General features: G+C 40.3%; 1 protein-coding gene across 1 annotated transcript in view; it reads left to right on the top strand.

The window, feature by feature from the left end:
* Positions 1 to 21,750, top strand: part of cntn3a.1 (contactin 3a, tandem duplicate 1) — a 79,563-nt gene extending 57,813 nt beyond the window's left edge. Inside the window, exons 11-23 of the mRNA XM_004554164.4 lie at positions 640 to 790; positions 5,265 to 5,392; positions 7,696 to 7,871; positions 11,655 to 11,772; positions 13,182 to 13,340; positions 13,525 to 13,674; positions 14,536 to 14,606; positions 15,112 to 15,346; positions 16,673 to 16,788; positions 17,049 to 17,235; positions 18,312 to 18,424; positions 19,398 to 19,566; positions 20,372 to 21,750. Of these exons, the coding sequence (XP_004554221.1) occupies positions 640 to 790; positions 5,265 to 5,392; positions 7,696 to 7,871; positions 11,655 to 11,772; positions 13,182 to 13,340; positions 13,525 to 13,674; positions 14,536 to 14,606; positions 15,112 to 15,346; positions 16,673 to 16,788; positions 17,049 to 17,235; positions 18,312 to 18,424; positions 19,398 to 19,566; positions 20,372 to 20,463 (1,865 nt within the window). The 3' untranslated portion in view covers positions 20,464 to 21,750. The remainder of the gene's footprint in view (positions 1 to 639; positions 791 to 5,264; positions 5,393 to 7,695; positions 7,872 to 11,654; positions 11,773 to 13,181; positions 13,341 to 13,524; positions 13,675 to 14,535; positions 14,607 to 15,111; positions 15,347 to 16,672; positions 16,789 to 17,048; positions 17,236 to 18,311; positions 18,425 to 19,397; positions 19,567 to 20,371) is intronic.
* The last annotated feature ends 1,774 nt before the right edge of the window (positions 21,751 to 23,524 follow it).

The following is a 23,524-nucleotide window of genomic DNA, read 5'->3' on the forward strand; positions in this document are numbered from 1 at the left end:
AGAGAAAACGAGGAAGACAGAAACTCTTGGCTTGCTTTTCACACAGAGTGTCAAGAAATAATTGTGAGGGGGCAATATGTGCATAGGTGCAAGCGTACATTGTTGTATAGTGCTGCATACGCACGTGCACCGGCATATGTTGGCAGGTGCTCAGCCATGTCACTGGCGCCAGGCTGTGTATTCACTTTGAAGAGCTTTCTGCTGAGTAGTTTCGCATACAAAACAGCTCCGGACGACGGCGCCTTAGTAATTAAGGCCTAAAGCAACAGCAGCAAAGCCTCCCTCTTGTTTTACATTCGCTCGTTTTGCTTCAGAGTCCCGCGGTTTTATCTTTAATGCATAATGTCGTCCCAAGGAAATCTGGAAAATCACTTTCTTTTCAAATAAAATGTCCCACGTCTGTTCTCCTGCATTTACGGATGCATTACAGTGGATATGTGTGTGTTGAAAGAAAAGGATGTGAGAGCTGACCTGCCTAATGGATTTAGTGACCTGCGTGTTTTAGGAAGCTCAGGCACTCTAGCTCTTCCACCTTGCTCATCGGTCTCTTTTTCTCCCTTTCCTTTTTTTTACGCCTCTCTTGTCTCCCTCACAGTATTCACATGCCTTTCCACTTTTCTTTTCTTTTTTGTCCACCAGCAATTGCTCCAGACTTCTCCCAGAACTTGTTGAAGGCCCAAACTTTGGCCCGACAGGGTGGCGACGTTCTAATCGAATGCAAGCCCAGGATGTCTCCTCGAGGCATGATTTCATGGCGGAAGGGAAAGGAAGCCCTGAGAGAGAGCCACAGGTAACAGGTTTCTTTGTGTTGAGCTGTAAGTGTATTGAGTGGGGGATCACTATTGTTTAGCTTTTCTGCTTTACTTGCAGAATGGTTTTTTATCGATGTATTCAATTTTTCCCTACTTGATATTCAAGTGACAAATAGCAAAGAGTAAAATCACAGTGTGACACAATGCAATTTGAATTGCATAGTGTGCTCTCTCCCTGCTTTCTGTGTTTCCTTCCTGAACTCTGTTGTAGTCTTCAGGCTGTGCTCAAAGCTGAGTTTCTGCACTGTTTACTTAAGGTAATTGGGCATTCCTAGACTGCGGCACTTGGATCGATGCACTGATCCATCAGCTCATTAGCTGCATGTAAGGCCTGGAGGGTCATTAGAGCACAAGTTAGACGATGAGCCAGACCACCAGCGAGACACGGAAGGAGTGAATCCCCAAAAGGACGGATCAATTGACGGCTGCTGGACATACATTCTTTTATGATAATGTTGGTGACACAAGGGAAACCAGCTATACAACTTGTTTTATTAAAAGTCAGGTTAAGTACAGATCAATGTGATGCCGCTGTGTGCTGGAGAGCATAAGGCAAAAGGAAAAACAAATGTTAATCAGACAAGAAGGAAAAACAAGTCTTCCCCTTGAGGCATAATACTGGCTAAGGTAGAAGTAGGAAGTAAAGTTAGTGACTGATGGAGATTTCTACTGTTTGCTCACACAATGCAGCAAATGGATGCATGCAGACATTCACTTTTCCTCAATAATGTGTTTTTTGGGGCAAATATTTTAGGTGTACTGCTTTAATCTGCCATTGTATGATAGTAAATCACTCGCTCTCTGTTTGACAACATCTGTATTTTGAACAGCAGTGCACCAGCAGTAGGTAAAGCTCGCCTGCTGGCAAATCCAGTGATGTAGCAGGGGTTCACATTTCTCTCTTGACATGGGATTAATTGTTCACCTGGCCCAGCAGCTTTTCCACATCTAACCTCTGGGATACCCACTGACACTGCAGTGGGGGGTGCCGGAGGTTTTGTCATGTCTCGGCTCTCTGCTGCAAGAGTGTAGGTTTGGAAATCATGGGGTTCGATTTCTTCACTTCAGAGAAATATTTTATTTGCAGCAGCAAATGGTTGCAAATGGCTGATAAATATTGGGACCAGCTTGCAGATTTATCACCCTCTTAAGTATTGAAGGAAATTGCATCCATATTGCATTATCAATTGTACCTATAAAGGCCAGATTTGCCCTGTGGGATTTAACGTTAGAGCCTTGCCCTGAAGTGGGAAAGATGCATGCAAGACGTTAGGTTCTGACATTATTGCAACATCTCTTGCAAGCCTATTCCCTTGTTCCTGGCTCATTAGCATTTACTTTGCTCCACATCGAAATGGGGGCTGTTACCAATGCTATTACAGCAGTGGCACAACACTAATCCATCCCACTGGCTCAACTAAAGTACCCATAATTCCTTCTAATCTTCCAGGGATAATGTTTTCAAGGATCTGGAGTAGGAGAAAACAAATCAACTAAGAACAATGCGGGATCTGATTAATGAAATCATGCAGGGGTGATACCTACTCCAGCTCGCGTTCCTAGTATTCACAGTATAACGAAATAATTTTATAACAGGGTTTCTGTGCACTTATGTGGAGAACTTTGAGGTCAACGATAAAGTGCTTACCTTAATTTAATTTCAGCGCTGACCACTGCCAGCTATTGCAAAACGGATATAGGAAATAGCTCTCAGGAATATTACCTTTAGATTGAACCACGGTGCTTAAGATCGTTATGCTAAACGGTAGTATATGTATCACTTTATCATGTAATGGCAATCAATTTATAATCCTAGTACTCAAAGAGCTTTCCAGCTGTGTTTCCAGAATGTGCTTCACTTGTGAGTGACACAAGTAGTACCCAAGTATACTGCAAGTTCGTAGTAATACGCTGAGTTAATTATGCAGCGCTTTTTAAGTTGGCTAAAGTAATGTTTTTCATTTACAGCCTCTTGATTTTTGTTGCACCATGGAGAAACAGTGCAGGCTTTTAGATCACAGCCAGAAGCTCACTTTAACACCAGCAAGAAAGGTTGAAGTAAAGTGTCTGTTTACTATATCACACTGCTCAAGCTTTTATTTGCCCCACAAATTTCCCCAGTGCCTTAATTGCTCCAGGGCAACCTTTTAAAGGAAGGGGAACCAAGCAAAAGCATTTCAGGCTGATAATTCTCCTTACATCTTTATCCCACACCTTTACTTTGTAGCTTTGGTGAAGACGAGGCCTGACATTGTCTGCTGCACTGTTTAATGGCAAGTGTTATCCGTGTGACATCTCATATCCATAACTCTTTGTTATAGCCCATTACAAAGGAAAGCCCTCAGTTCAGTTTGGAGAGTACACCCCCAGCTCCGTGGGGAATGGGCACCGTTGAAGGGGCTAATGTATTTTAACTCCTTCAGCCTTTGATGCGACACAGGTCATTTTAAAACATTTTAACGGATCCACGTTGCCTTAAAGGGACCTTTTAAAAATCAGCGTTTAAGCTCCCGTTTCATACCAGTTATTTCTGAAAACCTGGCCTCTAACCGTTACTCCATAATGTGCAGTTCAGTTGATGATGTGGGAGCTTCTAGTGTGGGTTTGCAGGGCAAGACATTTATTGACAGGATAATTGATTTGTAAGGATACAAATATGGTCAGAAGATTGTTGAAAGGCAGTATCAAAAATTGTTGGGAGATAATTTAATCAAATTGTCATGACCTTTCCGACCGAAGAAATAAACCGAAGACAGATTTTCCACTGCGGTTCGGCTTTGTAAAAGAGATGACGCCGAAGGATTTTCTCCTTTGCATCCATCAAAAATGTCAATAACGCATTTTGCCTTCGAGCGCTGAGTGTTTGTTCGGCGTTGTAGTCTCTTCCTTTGACAAATTAGTTTTCAACGCAGAAATCCTGACACATGGCAATAATCATGTCTTCTGTTTTGTCAGTTAAACCATCTCATCCCAATCTAAGTGTAACATCTGTTTCACATTAGGAAATTTTAATTTGTGCTCATGAGGCTTAATGAGTTTGTAATAACTTTGACAACACCCGAACAAATTAGTTCAACCAGCAGTGGCTGTCTTGCACGACCGAGAAAGTTGAGTTTTTTTATTGTCTTTTTTTTTTTTTTTTACAGTTTGCTATTTTATTGAAGACTGCAGGGACTTTTTCTATATAGCTTCCCCTCTGGGATGATCAGGGCTGGTGGAGACAGTGTGGACATTTCAGCAAGTCACATTCAGAGTGACAACTGAGAGATAGCTTTTTGTAACAAGTAGTTTGTCATGCTTCTGTGCTTAATTTCCTTCTCTCTACAAAGTACAACAGATAATGAGCGACAATTATAAATAAATAATGTAAGTTTACGCCTTCATTATTTTCTGTGGAAATCAAGATAAGTGAAAAACAGCAGATATCCTCTTTCTCTAATCATGGCAAGCTAAGTGTCTTGAGTAAGCAAGGCATGTGATAAATTACATCTAGTAATTAAAGGACAATCAGAGATGGCAGTGGAAATGTGTTTTTTAAAACCCAGCAGAAAGGTTAGATGCTAACTGTAGGTGCTTTGCGACATATCAAACCAATCTCGTGTGAGTGATATATGATAATGCCATGATGAAATATGGGTTTTGAAATGAATGGTTGTGTTGCCCTGCATGCTGAACACATGAATAAATCCTTTTAGCTTTTAATCTGAGCATTTGTTCTCCAGCTTGTGGCCAATTTTTTCTTTTTTTTCACCAAGGCAAAAGGGTGCATTTTTGGCATCACATTAAATAGAATTAATCAAACCCTTTTATTTCATTATTTTGTACCTCAATCACTTGCGCGGCCGTACTTTTCTAAAGTGTTTGGTTGCATAAGGCGTTAGTGGATCTCAACAAACAAGTTTCCCACTTACATGGTTTTTTTTCTCCCTCTTTTATCCTCCGTCCTTGACTACATTCAAACACACCGTAATGTGGCAAGATGAATTTCGTTAAGCCTATTTTGTAACATGTTATTTGTGCCCACATTTTCAGTGCATATTCAAGGCCTTGCTGACACCGACATGCTTTTAAGACCTGTTTTCGAGTGTTTTTAGTGCTGCTGGAGTGAGCGGCAGCATTTTTGTGCTTTCCTTTTTTCCCCATTTCTCAGCTTTCCATGCTTGTTATATGCCAATAAGAGCAGAGAAAATATTTCTTGATTTCTTTGATTTCTGTTTACAGTTGGTTGGTTTATAGTCAAAAATTAAAAGCATCTACTACTACCAAAACAGCAAATAGCCACCCCACAATAACAGCGACAGGTCGTGCAGGCACTGTTAATGCTAGGTTCCTGCTTATGTAAAAGCACTGAAAGGCTAACAAATTAATCAGATAATGAACTTGATGTTTTTATGCATTTCAAATATACAGCATGTAAAAATGTGTAATTAACTTTTGTTTTACCCTTTACAGAGTTATGGTGCTGGATAATGGAAGCCTGCGGATCTCCAATGTTAGTAAATCGGATGCTGGAATGTACACATGTGTAGCCAGAAACCAGTTTGGAGTAGCGAGTAGTGCTGGCAGCCTTTTGGTAAAAGGTAAATAATTGTTCCCTATGCCTAAGCACACGAACAGTGTCTATGTCCCCCCCCAACAAGTATTTCATTAATGAGTTTGTTAGCTTTTGTTTGTTGAACCTGTTTGTATTTGTATTTTCTTCAGTTTTTTCCATCTAGCCTTTGCACTAAAGTAAAGCATTTACTTTATGGAAAAACCTCAAGCGAATAGACGTCTGCTTTAAAGCTGTGAGACACAGTGTTACTCTTTAGATGAGCACTGAGCATCACTGCAAAGCTGAGGACCAAACAGCAAGGCAGAATTCCTGGTGAACTGTATACAGTCCAATTAGCTGATTGACGGTGGCTGGAGGAATTGGAACATGAGGCCCATTGAATTCTTGCACCATTATGTTTAATTCATACTTTTTTTGCAGAGTGGCACGTAGCCATGTTTAGTTTGTTGAAGATTCCTTTCCCTTTATTTCGGGCACTTTTGCCGAGCAAGGAATTTTCTGGGTCTTTCTAAAAAGCAGAGTCAACAACACTGCTCTATTAAAATGCCTTTTGGTGATTCCTCTTCACAAGTACTTTAAATTGCAAATTGCTTTGCAAAGAAGCCCAATTTTGCTGTCTTTTTCCCCCCACAGCCTCTTTACACATAGCAATGAATGCAGTATATATATGTGTGTGTATGTGTGTGTGTGCATGTGTGTGCCTGTATGTGTTTTCTGTCTGTGAAAGAAATTTTATTCACAAAAAATGCAGATTTATGATATTAATCAGTAATTATTCTATAGTAATGCTTAATTAGTTAATTAATATATGTCCAGATAATTTGTTTTGTGTTTTGGTTTGGTCATTTTTAGGGGTTTTTTTTGACAACCAATGAAAATACATGAAATGGCAATTTTATAGATCCTCTGCTATATTTAAAATCTCGGTGTATTCAGTTATGGAAAGCAGAACATGCTCCAGTTCCTTACATTTGTTATTTCTGAAACATTCAATTAGTACAAAGTTGGAATCATTTTTATTTTTATAAAAAAAGAGTCTCTCCTTCTCTGCTTTACAGAGGTTCATGCTGAGCTTCAGTTCATTGTTTGGCTGTCAGTCAATCCACTAATCACTCTGCATTACCTTCCCAGCAGCTGAAAAACACTGTTAGTTACCAGTTAAGGATCCAGTCCTGATGACTGAAAATGAATCCTGGACTTTATCATCTGCCCACAAATACAACTGCGCATTAATAAATCTTTGTGTGTAATTGCTGGATGGGTAAACAAGCAGCCTAATTAATTTGCCATATCAATATGAAAGGTGTTCCATCTGTGTGTGCTTTCTATCCTCCTGTCTCCTTAATTGCAGATAATTGGCTTTCACTTGGCTGCTCAGTGGTAAATCATTCCTAAGATTTTACCAGGAGCTGATGGCTGATGTTCCACTTCTGGGTTATTTTGACTCTATTGAGCCTCAGTCGTGCTGTTTAGGCTTCAGCACCTCATAATGTTGATATTCAGACGGATCTCTGTATTTCCTATGCTAATTCGAGCCGAGACGTTGAATTAATTTCTAAACTTATCAACCTTCCTCATGAGCGTTTGAGAATATACTGATTTTCGATACGTTTACACACTCTCGATTACCATGTGCAGAGCACACCGATGGAAACGAGGCGGCCGGTTTATGATTTTCCTTCCATTTGTAACAGGAAATAAACGTGACACTTCGGAAATCGGAAGCAGAAAGTTTTGCTTCACCTATTTTGCATCGAGAGCCAAGCTTTCCCAAGAATCACCTGGAATATACTTTCATGACCATTCGGTTCTCCTAAGGGGGTGAAGATAAACAAACAGCCTTGTTTTGACAGAGAGAATATAGAACTTTACTCCTCCTGACATGCTGCACTGGCTTGCCTGTCCATTAGATGCTTATGACATGAATGCATAATTCACATTCAGCCTGGTTTATGGTCCTCTCTACACCGCACTGAACCACACTCTGAACTGCACCACAATCCCTGCCGCTGAATGAGACGGCAAGCTGAGACGACCAAAGATTATGTTGATGCGCATCACACCGGGGATGAAATAGGATGGCTTTTTGTCTCACATAAACAGAGCTAAATTGCAGACTCAGAGCTGACCTGCCATAATGGTGTTTGAGTTTTCTTTGCACTTGTTTATTTTACTTCTTCTCTGTTGGTTATTGATATTTAAGACCATGGTCCTGTTTTTGACACAGGGATCTAAATTATTTGAAGTATAAATACATCAAATAGGAAGGAGGTATAGGGAAACTAGCAGGTATACATGGAATGGTAAACTGGTTCTCTGTGTTTACAGACGCAACTGTGATTACCAGTCCAGCAGGTCATCTGGATGTGACTGTAGGTGAGAGTATTGTCCTGCCCTGTCAGGTATCGCACGACCCAACTCTTGACCTCAAGTTCACCTGGTTTTTCAACGAGCAGCTCATTCACTTTGGAAGCCACGGAGCTTATTTTGAAAAAGTTGGTGGGGTAAGTACAACTCCGGGTCTGAAGGGAGGTCCAGGCTGTGGCTGGAGGGTAGAAAATGATGGAAGCACGAGCTATCGGCTAGAGGCTGAACACGAACATCCCCTTTAGATCACAATCATAATGTGAGCTTCAGAAGCCACGCACACATATACACACAATTATCTGATTTGAGTTGTTTAAATGATGTTTGACGTTCATTACAGAAGCACTACAAAACAGATGAAGCACAGATTTCCTGCCTAGATGTTTTAAACTCTTCTGAGATGTAAAACAAGTACTTTTATGTCATCCCCTTCTTTTTATGTTTTCTTTTGACAGCAGTGACTTTGTAAAACTAAAATCAAAAGCAGAGGGGGAGTTTAAAGAAAGGCCACTTGGGAAGCATTTCACTCTCTATATAAGAACAACATTCTCTACATACTAATTTTTTTATTACAGATGAAAAGCTACAGATAATTGAACCTGGAAATATTTGGACATTGACACGGTTTGGGTCATTTTAGGTCTGTGGTGAAATAAAAAAGATTTAACTGAAGTGAGCACAGACTTTTAGCTTTTATTCAGAAATATCAGTGAAATGTTTAGGTTCAAAATTAATTCAGCTGTGCTTATCTTCTGTTGCATCTTATTGTAAGCATGCGTCCCACTGCTTCCACTGTGTTTCACATAGTATCATGTGTGTTTTGGAGTCTTCTCCATACTTTGTTCATCTGTTCATAAGATTACCTTAGACTTGAGAGAGCATCTTTGTAATGTTATGGGTTTACAGCAAGCCTTTTCAATTCTAGTACTACCTTTTACCTGGTGAACGGAATAATGAAGGAGTCGTTAACATTTCCAGCTTCTGAGTTGTACAAATGTGTTTGCTTCCTTGAAAAAAAAGTTAGACGCATATTGAAGAATCTTTCCTCCAAATTCAATATGACTAATCTGAAATTTAAGACAAAAATCTTTACGTTTAGCCATATTCAGCTAGCTAAATTTAGTTGTGGTGGTGTCCAAGTCTACGTATAGCCACCTGACTGTGTATAGAGTAATGTGGGAACAGGGAAGTAGTTTGCGATCCATTAAAAGTAACACATTTTTTAGCAACTGTATTCCAGCTTCAGCTTTCACATTTATGATGAATCATGCAGCCTTGATTGTTTTTTTGTGTCTTTTTAATTATTATAACAGAACAGGAGGACGCTATTTTGCTTGTTCTGCTTGTTAATAACACCTCCTACATTGACAAAAGCAGCAACCAAGAAACTCATAATGCATTGCTCAGCCATGTGCTACGTGTGATCATCATCTTTTAATAAGGAAAAGCAATTATAAGGCCCGGGCTTCTTGTTTTTCTATTTCGTTTTTTGCTTTTGTTTGTTTGTTTGTTTATTTGTTTTTGGCATGATCATAAACGACAAGAAACTTTGCGGTTCAATATAGCAAACAAATCAGACTCTTGCATACACCGAATATGCTGACATGTTGTGAATAGTCACGTTACTAACTTACCTCATGTGTTTTGCATAAATGTGACTTTGTGGATATGCTTTATTTATTTATTAATTTTTTTGCAAAGCTGTCTGCCTTTTAATATTCATTGAGTCCTCCGTGAACTCGAAGAGAGTGAAGCCTCCACATAGAATGAAAGCGAGTCGTGACCTTATCCGTAAAATAAAAGCTTTACAACTGTAGATACTTTAAGATCCAAGTGCTGTTCCACTAAATGTTTGAATTTCAGTATTTGATTTCTACTTTCTGATGCCCTCGCTGACATTTTTTCAGCAAAGCTCAGAGTGAACTGAAAAATGTCAACTGCAAGTCGCTGAATGAGTTAACTGTAAAGTTTTATGTCACACTGTGAGTTTTGTTAACTTGCCAACATTTTACAGCTCAAAGAAAAGCTGTGCTACTTGCGTCTTATAAAGGCAATCGCTTTAAATGAATGGATGTTACTGATAAATTGTGTCACTCATGGAAAAAAGAAAAAGAAATGTTAGCTAAAATGAAAAAAAAAACATCAGACATCACCCTGTTGTGGGGTTTGACACGGTTTTTATTAATATCTGTAGATTTCAACCTGCAGAACCTCTGAAACAGCTTTTATAAAATCAGTTCATGATTTCCAGATTCCCTTGTAAACCTCTCTGACTTTTAAGGTGCATATTATTCTTTCTATTGACACAAAGTTACGGCCAGACTGAATTTTTCTGATTTTGAATCAAACACAAATTGAAGTGCAGATATTCAGTTTTAATTCAAGGGGTTTATTAAAAGGTAAACATTTAATATGCAGTTTAGCGTTTCTGACGATCAAAAGTAACTGGACCATTGATTGTTCCTTTGATTGATGACAAGCAGATAAAAGGTCTGCTGGCTCAAAATATTGTATTTGCACTTGGTCCTTCCAATATGAGGTCCAATTAGAAGCCAGTGCAAGTGAAGGAGGACTCAATGGGCTGAAACAAACAAACAAAAGTAAAAAAAATAAATAACCTAAATAAATTTAAAAGGAGTAAAAACTTTAAATGTGGCACATTCATGAAAATAATAAATGCACTGGGAAGAAAACATCTAAAATCTCTGCAAATAGATAATGACCCATATTTCCCAATGACTAAGCTGGTCACCTCAACACAATAGATCACCCAGAAAACAAAACTGAAGGCAGAGAGAACCACGAGCATTGGCTGTGGTAACAGTATTTTATGTATGTCACGCTGTGAAACAGCTTGCGAGTCAATTGTCCAGTCTCTGAAGGTCAGGGACAATTTATGAAAATGGTAGTAATTCAAAAACAAACAGTCAATACAATAGTTTCATTAAATGTCTTAGATTAAACTACACAGGCCTTAAGGACACTTTGAAGGTTTGATTTAAGAACCACTGTGGGGGTATATAGAGGTTAAAAAAAAGCAGAGTTATTGTCCAAATACTTATGGACCTAAATGGAAATGAATGCTCCTAGCTGCAGCTTTCACAGCCATTTCAGGCACAAAATAAGACCTCCTCCTGGTGTAGCTCTGAATATCTGAGCCTGTGCTTCCATTTCTGTTGCTGGAACAAATACTTTTTAAAAAAAATAATTATTAAATCAAATAGAAGTGAAAACCTGCTGAGACATGATTAGTAATCAAACCTTGGACTACAAGCAAAACCAGAAATCTTGCTTTGTATTTATCTTTTGTATCCATGACTACACTTTTTATGAGTTTTTCTAGCAGTCTCACTTGATATTGCAAGCAAGGTTATCTCACAATAACATTTTGCATACTGAGAGATCTGTGGCCTAATATATTCTTGCCTATGTTATTTTAATAATGGGTATCAAAGAGTGGATGACTTGGAGCAACTGAATTTTTATCTCTTTAAAATGTCCCTGATTATACATCAAAGTAGTTACCAAGTATCATCCTGTTTCACAGTTCCCTACTTTCACAGATAAGACATCAACTTAACATTAGCTCCAACTTTAAAGTTCAAAGCTAATAATGCATTTGGCATTGAATGGTTGTCTGCAGAGTAAATGGAATCAGAGAGAATAAAAGGGACGAAGCTGAAAGAAGCTTTTTAATACCTCACAAAGACCTGTGCTCATAAATGATGAAATGATGAAAAGCAGCACTCAGTCATTTGGTGTGTCCCTGGATTCATGTTGTACCTTTTTCCTTCATAATGCAAGGAACTGCCAAAATAAATCACGACAAGCTCTTTTCCTTGATTTTGCAACTTTATAACACAAGATTCTGTGTTATTCCCTTTTTTGTTTTGTTTCTCCCCTGACATCTGGACCAGCAGCGATCGGATGGTGACATTATGATCCGGAATATTCAACTGAGGCATGCTGGGAAGTATACCTGTGCTGTTCAGACCAAGGTGGACAGTATTTCTATTGCCACTGATGTGGTTGTGAGAGGTAAGGGAAAAAAGCAGAAGATCAAACCCAGATATGTTTATTTAATAACTTTTTTCTTTCAGAATTTCCAAACCTGAACCAGGGCATGCAATGCCCTTATCATTGTTATTGTCTAACATTTAAACAATGTGCGTATGGACTTATGTAGTAGTATTGTGTTAGATCCAAAGTACAAAGTCGTTGTATTTTCTTGTATTCTTGCATACTTCCCAGTAATGATTTTGTCTGAACTATTGAGAAAAGTGAACCTCTTTTGGTCGTGTTTGCAGCGAGAGTCTGGGGCTGCTCAGGCCAAAGCTAAAGCGTCACATTTAGATAAATGGAGCTCGTTCATCAGTTCTCCCTCTTACCGCTGCTGAGACAGACCAGCTCTGATTACGATCGCAGCTTTGGGATAACACAGCTGGCTCTGTGACTGTGGCAGCAGCCGTGGATGTGCTTTGGTTATTATTTTGGCTGTGACACATTATGGTTTTTTTTAATGGGGCCAACAGTGACAGTTTAGTAGTTAATTGTAGCAGCTGGACATATTCATATAGTGCCACCATAGACTGAACCACAGCAGCAGCCGAGGTCTGAAGAAAAACCGCATGCATCCACGGCTTCACCTGTCACAGCCAGGCGGAGCAGCTGCAGCTGTGCTCTTAACTGGGGCTATACTGTGGAAGATCGGCCTCTTAAAATGAGAAATGAGCACTACATGCGTCGCGTAAAGAGTCACATTATCTCCTTATTCCTTAGTATTTGCAGATGGTTTTCTTGTAGCTGGCAGTAAATTCTAAGTGGACTGGAAGAGCTCACCAAATGTTCCTGTGGAGCAGAAGGAAATATAAAATGTTCACTGACCTCCATTTCGGAGACACCAGAGAAAAGGAGAAGATAATAGCAATAGTTCACTTGAGTAGCAAACAGCTACACTCACATTAAAGTGAACACATGTATTACAGCTGATTCATGAGTCGACTCATTAGAGATTGAAACAAACTTTCCTTTTTATCGTCTATGTTAACGTACCAAAAATGAAATAAAAGATTGCAAATAATTACTTCTTGTGTGTATAATTAAAGCATTTTTTCCTTTTTTTCTCCCTTTTTCTATCCTATTTATTAAATTGTGCATGCTCTAATTTATCTCTGCAATCCCTGGCAGAGATTCTGGTGGCAGCGCAGCCACAAAAACATCTTGTTAAATGTAGAAAGTCTACATTTTCCAGAAAAAAAAAATCAATGTTCTGTTTTTATATTTTTGATACGCATTCATTATTGTGAGTGTTGATTTTGGACTCGGTGTAATTCAGTATTGCACTCGAGCTCCACAAACACTGTCTACTCAGTCTCTCATATCACCTATAATCTTGAGCTGCTATGTATCAATATATTTGAGTAACCTGTGACTTACTGTCTTTTTAGGTCCTCCAGGCCCCCCTGTGGACTGTCAGGTGACTAAGATGACAGAGACCACTGCCTCTCTGTCCTGGGGTCCTGGCACGGACAACCACAGCCCTATCCTAAGCTATACCATCCAGGCCAGAACGCCCTTCTCTCTCGGGTGGCAGGCTGTTACCACAGGTTTGCTTATTTAAATGTGTTTGTGTGGCTAGAAAGTTTAGTGAAAGGTTAAAAAATGAGCGATGGGGTAACTGGTAGCTGTCCTTTCCAAACTCCACACATAAAATGCAGATAACTAAAACTTCACCCTCTTGGCTAATTATCAGTGAAATCAATGAAAGGTTACTTCTGTGATGTTTTTCAGTTCCTGAGCTACTGGGGGGGAAGCAGCTGTCAGCCACTGTCACTGACTTGAGCTCCTGGGTGGACTACGAGTTCAGAGTCTTGGCGATCAACAGCATCGGAACAGGAGAGCCCAGCAAACCCTCCAAAAAGGCCCGCACCAAAGACACGCGTATGTATCAGAAGCTCCTTGCATTTTTTCTGATGCCAACATTGGGAAAAGTGGTTTCAGGATCATTCTCATCATGTACTGAATACTTAAAAAAAACCTTATTGTCCTATTTTATTTCAGTAAACTTTCTGCTTCTGCAAGATAAGCATGACAGAACTAATAAAATTACTGATGCCTGGAAGCTTTAGTACAACAGTATTGAAAAGGAAAAAGAACTCCACTTTAGCACACTAAACAGCAGGGCTGGACTGACACATCAACACACTTTTTGCCAAAGTTTAAACAATAAAGTAGTTCAACAAAAGTTGAACTTTTTGGAAGGTTTGAGTTCCGTTACATCTGGATAAAACTATAACAGAATTGCATTAAAAGAACATCATACCCGCAGTCAAACAAGGTGGTGGTAGTGTGATGGTCTGGGGCTGCTTTGCTGCTTTACCTGGACAACTTGCCGTAATTGATGGAAACATGAATTCTGCTCTCTAATAGAAAATCCTGAAGGAGAATGTCCAGACATCAGTTCATACCTTGAAGTTAAAGCTCACTTAGGTTACGTAGCAGGACAATGATCACAAACAAACTGACAAGTTCACCTCTGAATAGCTCAAAAAAAGAAGGCTTTGGAATGACGTGGTCAAAGTCTGCACTCAAATCAGATTGAGTTGCTTTGGCATGATCTCAAACAGGTGCAATGTCAAACTTGTGAAGTACTCTTATAAGTCTGTATTTAAGGAATTTGCAACTTTTTTGAACACGTTCGATATCAAAACCTGTTTCCATGCTATGTTATTTCATGGTGAGAAACAGAATACTGGGTGTATGTGTTGGACATGACTATCTAACCCTGTTCGAATCTGTTAGTTCCCAGGTTAACTCCAGCAAGGGTGAGTGGTGGTGGTGGAGGACGTTCAGAGCTGGTCATCACTTGGGAGGTAAGCATGTATTTAAATGCATTTAGGAAAATGTTATTTAGAGTTTGTTGCTGTTGTCGTTGTTAACATCTGAATGTAAAGTAAAGGTCAAAGTAAGAGTGAGGTTGCAGAGGGCAGTCAGACATCAGCTAAAACAAAAGAATTAAAAACAACAATGTTTTCATTTTTGTTATTTCCCTAATTTACATGCGCTGGTTTTATCTCAGCTCATTGTAAGTCTCTACTGCTGTTTTGCTCCCCTCCATTGCCCTTCGCTTGACTTTTTGCTCAAAAACTTTCTAGCTTGTAAACAGAATAGAAAAGAGGGTGAGGTGTGGCCTGTGGTGTGACATCCTGTGGTCTTGAATTTTGCTTATTGTGCCTTTAACCAGACAGGATGATCATTTCGTGCAAAGTCTTGCATGTACAGTAATGCCCTCAGCTTCTTTTAGGTTTTAATATCTTCGGGATCATTCATGCATTTCTCTCTTGAGTCATTGCTCTGAGTCATCTTGTACCTTCTTAGCCTGTTCCCGAGGAGATGCAGAGCGGCCCGGGCTTTGGATATGTGGTGGCTTTCCGCCCACTCGGGGCGCAGGGCTGGATGCAGGCTGCTGTCACGTCCCCAGATGCTTCTAGATATGTCTTCAAGAATGAGAGCATCCCTCCCTTCTCCCCTTATCAAGTCAAAGTCGGGGTTTACAACAACAAGGGAGAAGGCCCTTTCAGTCCTGTGACCACTATCTACTCAGCAGAGGAAGGTGTGCACTCCTAAAGCACAAACACTGTGTCAGTGATCAGAAGCACAAATACTACATTTTCTGACAGACTTTAGTCTTTTTGTCACATTTTAATATAATATAATTTGAATATAATTCCAAGGATGTTATTGCTTAAAATAAACACTGTACTTCATAACACTGGTTTCTGGTCCTAAACATAGACTGTATATAAAAGATGGAATGATCTTCCTAGTCTAAAACACCGTTGAAGCAAGTTTCCTGTTTTCATAAAGAAGTTTAAAGTAAAATAACCTCAGTTAACACTTTCCTAATAAATCTATGGCCTCATTCATTAAATTCAAGCCTTTATGAATACAGGTTCATGCTAATGTAGTAAATCATGGCTCCATTGGAGGAGAAATACAATAAGGCAAGGAACGATTTAGGGCATGACTACTTGACTGTCCGATATGTATCTGGAAGCTCTGCTCTTTATCTGTAATATCTGTTTTAAAAAAAACAGGGCTGATCAAATCACACTCTCACAGTCCCTGATCCTGAGTCCTGAGACGGCTGGTAATTTACCTTCATGCATCTTTAGCCTAATTGCACATTTTGTCATGAATATTTAATGTAACAGGACACTACACCAACTATTGAGATTTGAGCATCATTACTGGTCTGTAACATCATTTCGGCTGATAGACCATTACCTCCAACAGCCATCCCTAGTCTTAGTTGGTGTGTAACTTTGGCACCTACACCCATACACATACACAAACACCAGAATAAGGTCATTTTATCTATAAAAGGCGGCCAGAAATAACTGAAATGTAATTATGTTTTCGCACCCAAAGTTTGTCAGTCACACAGTTAAAGAAGAAAAATCCTTTCCTCTGTGCTTTTCTTTTCTCTCTTCTCCTTCCCATCAACCCAACAACCGGTCGTGGCAGATGGCTGCCCCTCCCTGAGCCTGGTTGCGCTGGAGGTCTCATTCTGCTAAAACAGAGTTCTTCCTCCCAAGCGTCGCCAAGTGATTGCTCATAGGGGATAATCAGATCATTGGTTTTCTCTTTCTATTATTATAGGATGTTTACCTTACAGTATAAATCGACTGCAGATGGCCGGAACCGGACCTACATAAATGAAATGGAGATGTATGACAATAAATCAAGGAGGAAATGCTAATGATGTTTACATGAGAGCATTTCCCATATTATTACATTAACGTTGGTATTATGGTCTGTTAAAACCACAGGGTAAATTTATCGCTTCTGTATATTCATTAAGCCACACAGTGTCTATAGGCTTAATAAATCCATGTCTTCCTCTCTTTCCCCGGTGCCCCTGGTGTCTGTGTTTCAGAGCCCAGCAGAGCTCCAGGGAGGCTCAGGGCTCGGAGCGTATCAGCGTCCGAGGTAGAGGTCACCTGGAAGCCACTGCCCTGGAGCAACAACCGCAGACGCATCCTAGGCTATGAGGTCAAACCCACACAAGCCCACACAATAGGTCTTGTACAAACATGTTGGACAGCACCAGCAACACGAATAGCTAGTGGCAATGTATCTGTTTTTGATTTTTGCAGAATAGCGTTGTGACCTTTTTGCATTAGTGTTTATATTATTCATTTATGAAGTAAACTGCAGTATATGAGGGCCCTCTGGCTTTCATGCCCACAGAGAATATTGAGTAACAAAATAGATGCAAGCGTAATCCGTGTATTCTATGTGTGTGTGTTTAGTTGCAGTACTGGAGTGAGAAGCAAAAGCAAGAGGCAGCTACGGTGATCAGGACAGCAGGGAATAAAACTTCAGTACTCATCAGGGATCTGGAAGGCAGCAGTACCTATTACGTGTGTCTGCGGGCTTACAACAGCGCTGGAGTGGGCCCACAGAGCAACATAGTCAATGTCACAACCAAGAAACCGCGTAAGGACTAAGATACTGAAGGCGAATGACAGTCTTCTTTTGTGTATTGTTTTTCTTGTTTTTGTTTTCTTCTTCCTTTTCTTTTGGCTGTAGCTGCATGGTCCATTCAGTGTATTGGATTTCACCAGTAACTGAAGAAGGAACCATTCACTGCAAAACAATGTGGCGCTTTCATTTGTGTCGCTGTTTTTTCACCGAATTGTGTTTTATGTTGTCGAGACTTGAAATGCGTTAAAGGCTTTTCTCTCACATAAAAAAAAAACATTGTTCCAAACATCTAAATATTTTTGGTGGGTTTTACGGTTTTCTTCTCGCGCACATGGATACGCTGCTTCGTGTCCTGGCATCTTACTGATGCAAAGAGCGTGAAAGTAACAGACGTCAAAGCAGGTGTCGGCGTAAGTTTCTGCCACACCGTGTTATTTATGTTATTATGTTATGACATCTATACTTGAGTCCCTGTTTGCCGTTTGCAGCAGTGCATCTCATGTCATGTGAATGCAAACGTTTGAGAAAGAAGCAAGAAAATCTGAAGTTGTGGATAATGGTTTAAAGCGTTAATTGTCAGACATATGTCTTTAATCTTATGCTCACATGCGCAAATAATATAAATCGCCGTATTCTCGTTATAACATGATACAAATCTTTCATGGCTTTTTGTTACTTCCCCATTAACTTAAAAAAAATTAATAAATGGTAAATGGCCTGTATTTATATAGCGCCTTACTAGTCCCTAAGGACCCCAAAGCGCTTTACATATCCAGTCATCCACCCATTCACACACACATTCACACACTGGTGATGGCAAGCTACATTGTAGCCACAGCCACCCTGGGGCGCACTGACAGAGGCGAGGCTGCCGGACACTGGCGCCACCGGGCCCTCTGACCACCACCAGTAGGCAACGGGTGAAGTGTCTTGGATTGTTCTCACTGCTCACTCCTAACAGTGGGATGATAAACTGATAATGAGAAATCTCCTTCATGCTGAGTTGGTTCGTGACTGTTTATCGACTTGACAGCCTCTTTTTTTCTTCTCCCTCTTCCCCTTACCCTGCTCCCTGTGTCCTCACTCAGCACCCAGTCAAGCCCCAGTTAAAATTATGTGGAACACTTCCAACTCCAAGGTCATCCTGAAATGGGACCAAGTGCACGCCCTGGAGAATGAGTCAGAAGTCACAGGATATAAGGTAAAGTTTTACACTTCCACGGTAGACTGCCTCAGCAAGAATCAATTCAAAGCTGACAAGTAAAGGGTTTTATAGATAGTAACATAACAGAGAATGATAGACTGTTACTTGGTCCATTTGCTTCATTAGAGCACGCTGTTATTTATGAACACACTGGTTGTGCTGATGAACTTCTCAGAGTGTTATTAATAAATGGGAGCCTCATTTTATCCCCTGCATTGGTGTAATATTCTGCAGCATTTCACTTTAACCTCGGAAGTCCTACACAAATTGCCTCCTCGCCTTAAACCAGCGGTCCTGTGATAACCCAAACACCCACAGCACCCATTATTTTTAGCCACATAGTTTAAACTGTACAACTGTTCTGAGCGAGTCATCTCAGGAAAAGCATGTACGAAGTAAAATCTTATTGGCGTTCATCTTCCCGTATTGTGACATTTAACTTGCCACTGCAGCATCAAGTGCACAATAGATATTATAATAACTGCTTCAGGGTTTTTATCTTCATCTGTCTTTCCAAGTGTCACTTGGCTTGTAAATGTAAATAAATAGGAGCACGAATTTGCAGCCTCCTACGCTAAACAGGCGAAAAGTGTGAAGACTTGGTCTTAGTCGCATTATTCCCGTTACAAGTGAAGTGAAAGTGGAGAGCTTAGCGTGCGTTAAAATGGGCAGATGCATCCAAACCGCAGCTGAAAAGTCAGGACTGAAGATTTCTGGCAGTTCTGCCTTATCTCTACTGAGCCCTCTCCTCCAGTGACCCGGCACAGTCATGTGCAGATATCTAAAGCAAGAGTCTCGTTCTTGTTAACTTTCAGATACTGCTCACTCCAACTCGCCGAGCTGCAGCTCACACTTAGATTTTCCTGTCAGCGCGCTAGGAAGGAAAAATAAAACACTCATATGTCGCATTGTGAGTGCCTTCATGCCACGCCACACTCTGTTATCATCGTTCGCACTCTGTTTCCTTCAGGTGATGTACAGCCAGGACAAACACAGTCGTCCCAACGTGGTGGAGACCAACAACACCTCTTTGGAGTTGTCGCTGCCGGTCAACCAAGGCTATGTAATCCAAATTAAACCTTTCAGTGAGGGAGGTGAAGGGATCAGCAGCCGCCAGATTACCATCCCCAAGATAGCAGGTAGGACAGTCCTGAAACATTTCTTTCTCTCTTTTTGTGAGAATGAATATATTCAAGCTGGGGTTGAGACATACAGAAAAAGGCCCTTGCATATACCTGTGCACGCTCAGGAAAGAATTATATCCACTTTAGCTTTTCAGCACCCTTTTCTGAGTGGAAGTAATTTAGGTCCTCTAGTTTCGCTGCAGAGAAACACTGTGACAGCACTTCTTTTGATCAAGCCGTGCGAGTCTAACAATGCACATACTGCAAGCCTGGCACTTGTACAAACACACCCTGCAGCTGCATTAAATAGATAAATTGTTATCCGAGAAACTCTTTTAGGAAGCTTTTTTTTTCCAAATTAATTGATGTAATATTAGTCTTCAAATAAGTAATTTCCTCTTTCACATTACCTCTAAAATAGTCTCTTATCCGCAGACCAGGAGACATACTATCAACAACATAATGGTCTCCAGCATTCTCCAAGTATGGCCAGGAGGTTGTTTGAGAGTGGATGTGCCATTTGGATCAAACTATGTGTGTTGCTGTTGCCTGCCTCAGTAGTCCAGCTCTTTGAAACTCGGGTCGCCCCCATAACGGAATATGTTATACTAGTGCCATCTATTGATAAGTGCACGCACTCGCATCTCGCATCAGTTCTTTGTACTTCAATGTAGAGCCGTTCTGCTCTGTGATAATTTATCACGTAAAAGTCTGCACTCAATGACCTTCTAACGTTTTTTCATGCGTTTCTAGACCACGCCAGACTTTTTAAATGCAAGACCAAGCGCCTGTTGGATTTTGATTTGATTGTGTTTTTCAGACGCCATAGCCGCGGGAGCAGCCTCGGAGTTCTCGGCCTTCCCCACGGTCAATCTTGCAGCCCTAATCATCACAGCCAGAACGCTGCTATGACAAATGTCTGCAGGAACCAGGCTCTGCAGCTGCTTATTAAGAGGAGAAAAAGCAGGTCAAAGACAACAACAGGCTGACAGCCACATTCCCACCTGCTCCCTTTCCTGCACTACTGTGTCTTTCCTCTTCTTTCTACAAATATCGCTTTGTGGGGAAGATTCTTTTCCTCCACCTTTCTAAAGTGGTTACTGAAAGGAACTGGCTCTTTCATAAGTTGCTTTTATGGAACTGAAAGGACACTGTGGCTCGACTGCAGTCTCTTTGAAGACGTTTTTTTTTTTTTCACTCGCCTTCTTTCTAACCAGTGGATGTTCTCGTATGGTTTTCATCTTGGAGGCCACAATAGAATGTGTGTATATGTTCTTGCTTAAGAGGCTGTGCAGGTTTTATTAAACAGATGTGTATGTTCCACTGGACTCTTCTCGGTTGATGGGATTTAAACATGACAGAGAGTGAAGGAGTTCTAAAGCAAGTGAGTATCATTAAGCTTAATTTGAGACAGGAAGTGGTTGAAGCCATTTCCCTGCTGTCTTTGAAAAACCTCCTGCGTTCTAATGAGGAAAAAACAACTGTTAGTCATCCCCTGCTAAAAAGCAGGGAGCTAAGTCTCATTGCTTTATGACAACCAGAATCTGAGACCTTTGTAACTTTTACCTGTATTTTATTCATGCTTTTATGTCACATCAAAACCTCAGCTGCCATGAAACTGAGTGGAACCAAAGGTACAGAGCCTACAAGGTTCAGTTATACCTGTTGTATTGTGAGAAAATGCTGCGTGTCCATCCCAGTATTACTTCCACTGTAAACAGCAGATCTTTGTTGACTAATTGATGTCTCATCTTCTTCTTTCATCTATGAAAAGTGTGCAACAAAGGCACGCCGAATAATGTCAGCTGCGTTGTCGCACATGTCGCGTATGTATGAAATCCTCAGGTCCCAAATTGAGCCTTAAGTCCTATGGTTATATCCCACGTTGTTATTATTCAAAAGAGGTTTTATTTATACTCCTTTTCTTTATCCGCGTTGTATTTTGGCTCAGTCATGCTCTAATTTAGATCATGTTTTTTAGGCGGTTTTAGGACATAACAGGCCTTTGTCTTCTGTCCTTCATAGTGAGCATTGTAATACAATAAGTGGCAGATATTTACTGACGTTTCCAGCTTATTACAAAGTAGCGGGAGTACTTTACTGTCAGCCGCTGTTAGGCATGAAATCAGTCAGTGTGTGTACCTTGCTTAGGGTGTCTGAAACGGAACAACCTGCTTTTAATAAACATAAAGTCATTTTCCTTGTTTCTTTTATTGATGTCTGAAGTGGAGAGTTTGCATACTTCAAAATCTAAGTGCTGGGTTTTTCCATCAGACTACCCATATGGGTATAATTTTCACATTTCTAACAGAGCCTTATAAAATTAAAACAAAAAAACAAAAACCAGCCTAACCCACTTATTGCTTCTCTATGGAATTTTCAACTCTATCACCGCTCTGGAAAAGTGTGAAAGTTCAGGTTTTCATTTGATCTATTTTCCAAGCAGAAAATCTGATATTTAATTTGTTATTTAATTTGTTATGAGGTCAAACAAAAAAAGTTGTCCAGATGAACAGGTTCTACTTTCTGCATCACACCAAAATCTATCAGTTCCTGTTATTCATCAGCCTGTGGGATCACCTACAGTCACATGACTGATTGAATTTCATACATCTATTCATGCATGCAGTTAAATGAAATGTAATTGTTTCATTTGTGAATACAGATTTCTATAAACTGGTTGAAACTGTGCAGCATTAAGCTTAACCAAACACAACCTGTAATGGTGTATCTGAACTGCACGAGCTTCATGGACTCTTTTTCTTCAGAGTTTCTTGCTCACATCAGGTCAGTATTGCTTTATATTTAGGAAGCTTGCCAAAAGGAGTTCTGTTTAAAGGTATATTGGGATGAACAAACACCCTAGGCAAGCTCTTCAATAAAACACCATTGTTCTTGTGCAATGCAAGCCTTTATCAGAGTGTTAGGTTTATTTTCTAGTGTTGTTCCACTAATAAAAGTTAGGTTGGAAACCTCCACTTGTTATGTTCCACCAAGTGGAATCTGAAACTTAGATGAGATGCTGGCAACCACATCTGTCAAAGCTGAATAAAAGAGTAGCAAAAAAAATAACAAAAACAAAAAAAGGAACTTAAAAAAGTTCTTAAGCTCCATTCATTTTCTATTTGCATTCTTTTGACTTTTGTATGTTTACATGAACAATTTTACTGACAATTTCCATCCTGTTATGTACAGTGTACCCATCTAATCATGGCGGCTTCCAGCATGTGCCATGTGACAAACATCAAGTCATCTCAGCCTGGTTTCTTACATATGAAAGTGAGTTCACTGTACTCAAACGGCCTCCAGTCACCGATGTTACGTTCCCCCGGGGGGGGGGGGGGGGGGGGGGGGGGTCTAGGCGGTGAGGGGGAAGTAACAAAAAGTGACCGGGTCAGAAAAAGGAGTCAAGGAGGAAAAAGGGTTAAATTAAAGTGCTTTATTAAAGTTTCTATTAATACTAACTAAAAGAGACGGACAAGCCGCTATCACCATTTAAGAAACAAACGACTCTCAGGCGTTGGTCAATAAAGCACAAAGTAAGACAAAAAGAGGAGCTCACTAGCTGAAAACCACCAAAAACACACACACAGCTCACTAGCTGCAAACACCACAAACACTCAGCTCACTAGCTGTAACCGCACTCTGGCACTCTGGCCCAGAGCTCACCTTTCCCTGGGCTTAAATCTCCTTAACTACTGACGAGAGTCAGCTGCACAAAAGGGAAAGGTGACACCTCAGGCAGAAGAGGTAGTGGGACACGCCCACACAGGCACCTTCAGGAGGAGGCCCTGCTAGGGCCGTAACACCGATTCCCAAATAAATAGAGCACCTTCAGGATGTGAAATAGGAGATTCACATTATGAATGTGCAGCCGAGAGATCTATACCATTTTATCATGTCAACATGGATGTGAAGGTCTGAAGGCAAAAGGGGATCCAACCTGGTATAAGCAAGGTATATGTATGTGTGT

Source organism: Maylandia zebra, linkage group LG20, assembly GCF_041146795.1.
Source record: "Maylandia zebra isolate NMK-2024a linkage group LG20, Mzebra_GT3a, whole genome shotgun sequence".
NCBI classification, from domain to species: domain Eukaryota; kingdom Metazoa; phylum Chordata; class Actinopteri; order Cichliformes; family Cichlidae; genus Maylandia; species Maylandia zebra.